Below are 9678 nucleotides of genomic sequence, written 5' to 3' on the forward strand. Positions count from 1 at the left end.
ATCACCATCATCAGCATCATCATCACCACCATCATCAGCATGATCATCACCACCACCATCATCAGCATCATCATCATCACCATCATCAGCATCAGCATCATCACCATCATCAGCATCAGCATCATCACCACCACCATTACCACCATCATCAGCATCATCATCATCACCATCATCAGCATCATCATCACCATCATCAGCATCATCATCACCACCACCATCAGCAGCAGCAGCATCATCACTACCATAATCATCACCACCACCATCAGCATCAGCATCACCACCATCATCATCATCACCATCACCATCATCATCATCAGTATCATCATTAGCATCAGCATCATCATCACCAGCCTCATCATCATCATCACCACCACCATCATCACCACCACCATCAGCATCAGCATCACCACCATCATCATCATCATCAGTATCATCATTAGCATCAGCATCATCATCCACCGCCTCATCATCATCATCACCACCACCATCATCACCACCACCATCAACATCACCATCATCATCATCATCATCACCATCACCATCATCACCATCACCACCACCATCATCAGCATCATCATCACCACCACCATCATCACCATCATCACCATAATCATCACCACTATTGTTATCTGTGCAGGCAGAGGCCGTGGCTAAGAACCTGGTTCTGCACAGAAACGCTCGTGCTGTTGTCATCATCACTGCCTTCACTAATGCACGCAAGGTGAATGTGTGTGCGTGCGTGCGTGCACGCGCGCTTGTGTGTGTGTGCGTGTGTGCGTATGTGCGTGCGTGCGTGTTTGTAAAATAAGATAAGGAAGATAAAGAAAAGATAAGGAAGCTAAAGATAAGAAAGAAAAGAATAAATTCGTACAAAAACTATTTGGAAATGCGCCTGTCTACCCCCTCTCTCTCTCGTCCGCACACACACACACACACACACACACACACACACACACACACACACACACACACACACACACACACACACACACACACACACACACACACACACACACACACACACAAACACACACACAGACACACACACACACACACACACACACACACACAAAGCACGCACGCACGGCACACACACACACACACACATGAAATCACTGCCTCGATGCCCGCCAAAAAAAAAAAAAAGGTTTGTGGGACTTGAACCTAAACCAGTGGATGATGCCGGCTGCAGGTCATCCAGGAGGCGGGAAAGCTGGTGCCAGCAGGCACCTTCACGTGGGTGGGCTGTGACGGCTGGGCCAGCGCTCTGCCCCAGATGCAGCACCTTGGCGACACCTTGCTGGATACCTTCCATACCACCACTCACACCGCTCCTGTACCCGACTATCTCCACTACTTTCAGCGCCTCCGGCTGGTGTGTGACTTAATCAAGGGCTAAGCCCCCCCTCTACCCCCCCCCCCCCCCCCGCCCCCTGTTTCTAGCTATATCTACCTTTTTTCCGTATTTTTTTTCTTTTCTTTCCAGTGGATATCTACTGAGTGTAGGTGACACAGTTGACGTGGTTATATGTTATGTGAATAAGCATGGACTCTCTCTCACTCTCACTTTATCTCTAGCGCGCGTGCGTGTGTGTGTTTGTGTGTCTCCTCAGTATGATATAGGAGGAAAAGGAAGGGGTTAGAAAGAAATTTTAAAAAAATATAGAAGAAACTGGTACTGGAAATGGTGAAAAAACACGCGCGGTAAAACAAAAAGAATTGTCGTGATCAGCAAATAAAACCCCAAAATATAAATGACATGAGCAAACTGACCTGTCGCAAATGGACATCTTTGCACAAAATAATGTAAATTGTCAGTTGGTATGTCAAAAGAACTTTAAAAAATTTACATCCAAGGGGGAACAAAATTTGGAGGGGCAAGGATGTATTACTTTGATTAACACTTCTTTCAGAATTCAACCTATAACTTTAAAGGGAGTTCGGTATAAAAACATTAGACAAGCGGTTTTCAATGAAAAAAAAAAAAAAAAATCAAATTCAGTCAAAGCATGGATCCTGTACTCTGGTGGTACATGTTCAGACAGACACGGAGGACCCGTGGTTTGCCGAGTTCTGGGACCAGTCCTTCAACTGCTCTGCAGCGAACGGCACGTGTGACACCAACACAACTGTAGGCGCCAGCGGCCTGCCATCCTTGGACTTTAACTTTTCCGGCCATCTGCTGGACACCGTTTCCGTGCTGACCAGCGCCGTGTCCAGAGTTCTCCGAAGCTCGGAGTGTTCAGGCGTGCTGGACCCGTCAGCTGCCCGTAAGTGTGTGACGGGGCCCCGGCTGCTGGACCAGCTCCTGGCCACGCGACAGCAAGGCCACACGGGCTGGATTGAGCTGGACTCCAACGGCGATCGACAGGGGCGCTACGTCATCAAGCAGGTGGTGCCCCGCGCTGCCCTCCAGCAGCAGTCCAGGTCCACGGTCTACGATCAGGTGACGGTGGCGGAGTTTGACGCCCTGACCAACGAACTGAGCCTGGTGAGGAACATCAACTGGCACCATGCCCTCCGTGGAGGAAGCGGAGCGGAGGAAGCGGGCCGTCCCGAGTCCCGGTGCAGCTATCCCTGCGGCCCGCACCAGGCTCGGGTGGTGCAGGAGGTGACGTGCTGCTGGCTCTGTCAGCCGTGTCGGGTCAACGAGCGATTGATCCTGCACGGCACGCGCTGTGACCCCTGCCCCCTCTTCACCTGGCCTGACCCCGGCACGGAGAACACCACGTGCCGCCCCATTTCTCCGGACAGGCCGCGTGTCGACAGTGTCGCAGGAAGCGTGCAGATCTCTTTCGCGCTCGTTTCTCTGTCTGTCTGTTCCGTCATCTTTGTCTTCTTCTTCCGTCACCGGCACCGACGTGTGATCAAGGCCAGCTCCAAGGAACTCTCCTTTCTGATGCTGCTGGCCATAGGCCTGGGCTACCTCACCATGGCCACACTTGTAGCTCCGCCCACTGACGTCACGTGCCGGATGAACTTCCTGTTCTTCTGTGTGTCATTCACGCTCATCTACGCGCCTTTGTTTGTGCGAACTTTGCGAATTTTCCGTATCTTCGAGGCGAGCAAAAGATCAGCTCAGCAGCCTCGTCTGGTGGATTCCAGCCACCAGCTGATCTTCTCCTTCGTCCTGTTGTCTGTGCAGGTAAGGAGGCTTTTAATCAGACTGCCCCAACACTATAAATGCCTTTCTCATTGTCATCATTTCAAAACACGTGGACTCACAAGTATTTCATGTCAGTTGTTCGTAGCTCTTAGTTTGGAAGACAATTGAACAACGTTTTTGCTCCTGCAGGCTTTTATTGGACTGCATTTTGCATATGCAACATGAAACACATCATTGTAACGATAACATGTGAACTTGAGCTGCATTATTTCATCCTTTGAAGGACTGAGTGATCGCATAGCAAATTCAAAGTCGGGATTTTAGAAACACGTTGGAAAACAGGCATGAACGTTGATCAGTTTTGTGTTTTCAATCGCAATGATAGCATTCTTCTTCTTCTTCTGCGTTCACTCGTATGCACACGAGTGGGCTTTTACGTGTATGACCGTTTTTGCCCCGCCATGTAGGCAGCCATACTCCGTTTTCGGGGGTGTGCATGCTGGGTATGTTCTTGTTTCCATAACCCACCGAACGCTGACGTGGATTACAGGATCTTTAACGTGCGTATTTGATCTTCTGCTTGCATATACACACGAAGGGGGTTCAGGCACTAGCAGGTCTGCACATATGTTGACCTGGGAGATCGTAAAAATCTCCATCCTTTACCCACCAGGCGCCGTCACCGTGATTCGAACCCGGGACCCTCAGATTGACAGTCCAACGCTTTAACCACTCGGCTATTGCGCCCGTCGATAGCATTCAATCTTTGTCGATTTGTTGAAGCACGGTCCGGTTAAAAAATAAAGCAATAACCATTGGACTGTTGGTCCGTACAGAAATTGGCCGTCTGTGAATGTGTGTGATGGAAACGACCATCTGTGTTCGTGTGTGTGGAATCACACACATACACAGACGGTCAGTTTCTGCTGTCTTTCTAAATGTACTGACCAATAGTCCAGTAATTATTGCTTTATCTCTTAAATTAACCAGCCCAGTAATTCTCGCTTCATCTTCAACCGACATAATACATCATGCTGTGATTCCCCACCACAGTTTCTTTCCAAGACAGCAGCCGATTGTCATAATATAGATATTTCTGTTCGTGCATTCCAGGCACTCAGTCAGACAGTGAGCCACTCACCAAGAGTGAAAGTGTCAGCTGCTACGTACGCACAGAGAAAAGAAAGAACATATGCTATGTAGAATTTTTTGTATGTTTGTATGTTTGTTTTTTGTTCAAGGCCTTAAGTCATAGGGCTGCAATGTTGTTGAACACATCGAGAAACATACAACAGAAAGATACCAGGCAGTTCGATTTTCAGAAACCATTTTTTTTTTTGTTCGTTGGTCAAAGTAACAAAAAATGCTGTACTTAACAGCTAATGTATACGCATGCATAAAACATGGGGATCACGCCTTGTGTTACTTTTTTTTATATTTTTATTTTTTTAGGAGAAATCAGAGGATGCGTTCAAGTTCTGCAAATGTGCAGGGCTGTCTCAGCATCCATGGAAGATTTTCGTGGTTTTTTTTTCTTCTTCCTTTTTTTCCTTTCTCTCTTTTTTTCTTTTTTTTCTTTTTTTTGTTTTTTTTCGTTTTTTTCCCTTCTTTTTCCTCCATCATCATTTTTCTCCTTTCTTTCTGTTATCTTTTTTTCCTCTCTCCTTTATTTTCATTTCCTTTTTTTTTCCATATCCTTATAACAGATCTTCCCAGTGGCATTATCCATCGTTTTCAATATGCAACACGAAAGAAGAAAAAAACATAAACACACACACAATGACCCCGCACACAATTACAGTGTCTGAAAGAGAAAACTAGGCTCTCTCTCTCTTTCTCTCTCTGGAGGCACTATAACTATGCAAGAACAATATGTGTATGTTTGATGTGACCACCTGGTCACTCGTTTTTTGTTTGTTTTGTTTTGTTTTGGTTTGGTTTTTGTTGGTGTGTGTGTGTGTGTGTGTGTGTGTGTGTGTGTGTGTGTGTGTGTGTGTGTGTGTGTGTGTGTGTGTGTGTTGTTTTTTGTTTTTGTTTTTAATAACGCCTTGTGTTACTAGTAATGTGATGTTCTCCAGTGGCGCAACTTGACACAGCAGATTAGTCTGCCAGATAGTATTGATGAGGAGCATGGTTATTGTCATTATGGCTGTCTGTTATACGGCATGTATACTTATTCTATTAACTCTCTCCATACGAACGGCGAAAGAGACGACGTTAACAGCGTTTCACCCCAATTACCATCATCAAAATATTGCAAGCGGAAGGCTCTTATACTGAAGAGGCGAATGTTGACAAAGAATACCACAATTCTGACGACGGAAACTAAAGGTTGGGTCATTCACACACCCACTGGACATCCGATGGGTCTGTGTAGAGGAGAAGAGAGGACTGGCCGTACTGAGTGTGTTAAACTACGTATTGGTGGTGGTGATGAAGATTCACTGTGAGAGACATTTATGCAAAAACGCACGCATAGATGCGTAGCAACAACAGTAGCAATAGTGGTAATAACAGTAGCAGCAATGGTAATCGGAGGACTTAGCAGCAGCGCATGTGCTGGCAGTACATTTAACGACACAACCAGCGATGGTGATAGTAATAACAATGATAAAATACTCATATGGGATGCAAACTCCCCCCTGATATAATGGACTTTGGGCATCACACGAAACAATACACACAGAATAGTGCACGATAGCATGCAACGGCACAGCGACACACAAAGACAAGGTCAGGTAAAAAAAAAAGAAAAAAGGACACATCAGCCAGAAAGCAAATATATATATATATACACATATATACAAGACAATACCACAGATCGCAGATATGAACAATCACAACAACAAAAAACAAACAATACGCTCTACACACACACACACGCACACGCACACAGAAGCACAGAGAACACATACAGATACACATACGCGCGTGCGCGTGCGCACAATCGCACACACAGTTAGCACCTACTCACAAACACACATACACTACACAAAGACTTCAACAGAGGTGGTGGGGTGGGTGGTGGGGGGCGATAGTAGCAGCAGTGGTCGTGATTATTGTCATACTGATCATCATCACTGGCCATCTAATCGTCATGGACGATTCAATGTGGAACTGTTGTCCACGACATGTAGAAATCTATTATTTATAAGTTATGATTAAACGCTTGGAGTACAAAAAAAAAAGAAGGGGGAAAAAATGTGTGTGTGTGTGTGTGTGTGTGTGTGTGTGTGTGTGTGTGTGTGTAATATTACATGTACTTGCTCCAGCACTGTCTCAGTACATTAGTTACGTGACTATCAGTCACCCTGTTATGAGCAGACAATGAACCGATGAGAAGAAGAAGAAGATGATGAAGAGAGCTGTGGTGGTGTTGGTGGTGGTGGTGGGACTGTGCAGGTGGTGATGTGCGGCGTGGTGATGCTGGTCTTCTCCACCTGGCACAAACGGACCCAGCACAGCGTGCACGAGCAGCTCGTGGAGCTGACCTGCGACTTGCCCCTGTCCGGTCTGGCCTGCTCCCTGGCCTACAACCTGCTGCTGGTGGCCTCCTGCACGCTGCTGGCCTTCAAGACCAGGCATCTGCCCGACAACTTCAACGAGAGCCGCTTCATCTCCATGTGCGTCAGCACCACCATGGTCATCCTGGTCTGCTTCATGCCCGCCTACCTGGTGTCCAGCCGGGAGATGCTCAAGATGCTCACGCTGGCCCTGGTCCTGGCGCTGAACCATTCTGTGGCCCTCGTCTTTCTCTTCCTGCCCAAGATCTACGCTGTCCTTTACCTGGAGGATAGAGCGTCCAGAGCCATCCACTCCTCCACTTTCCCTTCCCAGACCAGGTCTGTCTTCACCCTGTCCACTTCCTCCTCCAGCACCTCAAATCCCGGCGCCAGCCATGTGCCGGCTGGAGGTGCGGCAGTGGGGGAACGCGGGGATGATGCGTCCACTGGCCAGCCACACTGTGCCATCGTTGGGAGCAACCCCAGACCGAGGATCCTGAAAGTTCGCCCCGCAACATGTGCGTCGTCAGATATGTGAACATCAGAGCATCTTTTCAAACACACACGTACCCCCCACACCCTCCCCCCCGCTCCGAAACACCCTTCCACCTCCCACCCCCGCCCCACCTCACCCAACCACAGACACACACACGGAGAGGGGAAAGAGGAACATCCACACATTGCCACACATACCGCCACCCACAAACACGAACACGCAGACACACAGCCCAAGAAACTAGAAAGAGAGACACTTTGACATTTTGATATTTTATTGACATTAACTGCAAACTTCTCTTCTTAACAGGAGGCACGTTTATCATCAGACGTGTCAAATCAAATAGACTACAACACAAATGTATAAGTAAAACATGAAAAGTGTCCCGAGATGTTCAAGTAATGGACACGTGAATATAGTGTTTGCTTGAAAGACAAATGGGACAGAAACCATCGAGTAGCAAGATTTTTTTTTATCTCTCCAAAACTATGATCCTGTAAATGTTCGCAGAATTAAATGTGCCCATTATCAAGTTTGGAAACACTTTTAATACTGTTAGCACCCTTGACATTGCCATGGGTTTGATTATATTGGTGTTTCTCCTGAACATATCAAAATCAGTGAATCATATTTTCATGTTATGATGTCAGGGGTCGTTCATGTTCTAATGAGCAAGAGCTGAAAAATACGTAAAAGAATAGATTGTCGTGATGCGGTTATTAGACTGGATGGAAATATGGAAAAGGACATTATTTTTTGTTCACATTTAAGTTGTTCAGGTGGGAAGACCAGCAAACAACTTTGTCGATTTGAAAGATGCACATGCCGTACTTAAAGATTATTGCCAAGTATTGATATAGACTACGTTTATATTGTTAATATGTGGAATGTAAACGCAAGAACAGGAACTGAACAGCCAAAAGAGGAAATCATGTCAGTGTATTTACTTGTATCTAGTGATGATGATGATGAATTCGGGGGAGAATGCCTCCTTTGCTCAAATGTTTCAGTTAACTAATTTGGAAATTTTCTGTTAGATTTCTGATTTTGTTTTGATATGTTGATGCTGAATGGACCCAGTCTTGAGGGCGGGGATGGGAAATTGAACGTTCGTAGCCCAACAAGGGTACAGCGTATGTGTGTGTGTGTGTGTGTGTGTGTGTGTGTCTGTGTCTGTCTATGTCTTTGAGTGAAAGCGAGTGCATCTGATATTCCACTGCGGCTTCATAAAAAAACCCCCAACAAATAAACCAACACAGAACGACAAGAAGAAGAAAGAAACGGTTTAGGGGAAGGAGCTCTGTATAAGGTTACGAAATAAATGGCTACATTATAATCTCCCTTACATTCATATTTCTGCACGGGTAAGGTAAGATTGATTTGTTGTGTTTCGTGTGTGGTTGGGTGTGTAGGTTTGGATGGGTGTGGGTGAATGTTTTAGTGCATTCGATAGTGTGTGTGTGTGTGTGTGTGTGTGTGTGTGTGTGTGTGTGTGTGGGGCAACCGGGTCTAGGGAAAGTAACTCTGTGTAAGGATACGAAATAAAAGACTACACCATAAGCTCCCTTATATGTTTTATATCTTGTGTTAGGGAAATTGATTTGTTGTCGTTGATGTGTGTGTGTGTGTGTATGTGTGTGTGTGTGTGTGTGTTAATGTTTCTGCATGGATGTGTATGGACACGCGCGCGCGTGCATGCGTATGCCCATGCGCGCACATGTGTGAAGCGGGTTCTCGCATGTCGGATATCCAATTTTATTCAGAAGTGGAAAAGAACCTTCACAACAGTCTAAGGGGAGGAACTGTGTATACGTGTTAAAAAATGCAAAACACATTAATCTCCCTTGCATGCACTTGCAGTGTTGACTGCGCCATCTTAGTGTGTGTGTGTGTGTGTGTGTGTGTGTGCGTGCGTGCGTGCGTGCGTGCGCGTGCGTGTGCGCGTGTTTACAAGCACATACGTTTGTGAAACATTGGAAACATGAGAAGCACAGAAGTTCACAGAACGAGGCAACCAAAAATTCACTTTATCATCTCTCACTCTCTCTGAAGCCTAACGAAAATTAAGTGAAATTTCAGTGCTTTTGGATTACTCAGTTTTCTCGGCGTTTCATATCATTTCTGATTTTGTTTCACATTTTACCAAATTTTACCTCTTGGGCTTTGCCCACCCTTGTTTAGCGATCAATGCATTCATAAATAATAAAGATTCATTCATTCTCTGTCTCTCCATGGTATATGTATGTGTGTTTGCATATGCGTGTGTGTCTGTCTCAGTTTGCCAGTCTATCCTATCTCTTTCTATCGCGCGCGCGCGCGAGTGTGTGTGTGTGTGTGTGTGTGTGTGTATGCCGTGTTTGTGAAGCATGAAAATTTTGGTAAAAAATGAACTTTTCTTCCAACTTCTCTCATCAAAAAATAGAAAGAAAGGGGACTCGTGTGTGTGTGTGTGTGTGTGTGTGTGTGTGTGTGTGTGTGTGTGTGTTGGGGCTTATGTACGTTTATTTGTATTTGATTGTGCTTTCACACACACACAATAAAAAGAAAAAAAAGTCTCTTGGGCATCGATTACA

At 45.9% G+C, this 9678-nt stretch overlaps 1 protein-coding gene across 1 annotated transcript in view; it reads left to right on the forward strand.

The window, feature by feature from the left end:
• LOC143292277 (metabotropic glutamate receptor 6-like) overlaps positions 1 to 7147 on the forward strand; it is a 22345-nt gene extending 15198 nt beyond the window's left edge. The window contains exons 7-11 of the mRNA XM_076602463.1: positions 638 to 721; positions 1193 to 1375; positions 2042 to 2803; positions 2846 to 3145; positions 6509 to 7147. Of these exons, the coding sequence (XP_076458578.1) occupies positions 638 to 721; positions 1193 to 1375; positions 2042 to 2803; positions 2846 to 3145; positions 6509 to 7147 (1968 nt within the window). The remainder of the gene's footprint in view (positions 1 to 637; positions 722 to 1192; positions 1376 to 2041; positions 2804 to 2845; positions 3146 to 6508) is intronic.
• The last annotated feature ends 2531 nt before the right edge of the window (positions 7148 to 9678 follow it).

This window comes from Babylonia areolata, chromosome 18 (assembly GCF_041734735.1).
Source record: "Babylonia areolata isolate BAREFJ2019XMU chromosome 18, ASM4173473v1, whole genome shotgun sequence".
In the NCBI taxonomy this organism is placed as follows: domain Eukaryota; kingdom Metazoa; phylum Mollusca; class Gastropoda; order Neogastropoda; family Buccinidae; genus Babylonia; species Babylonia areolata.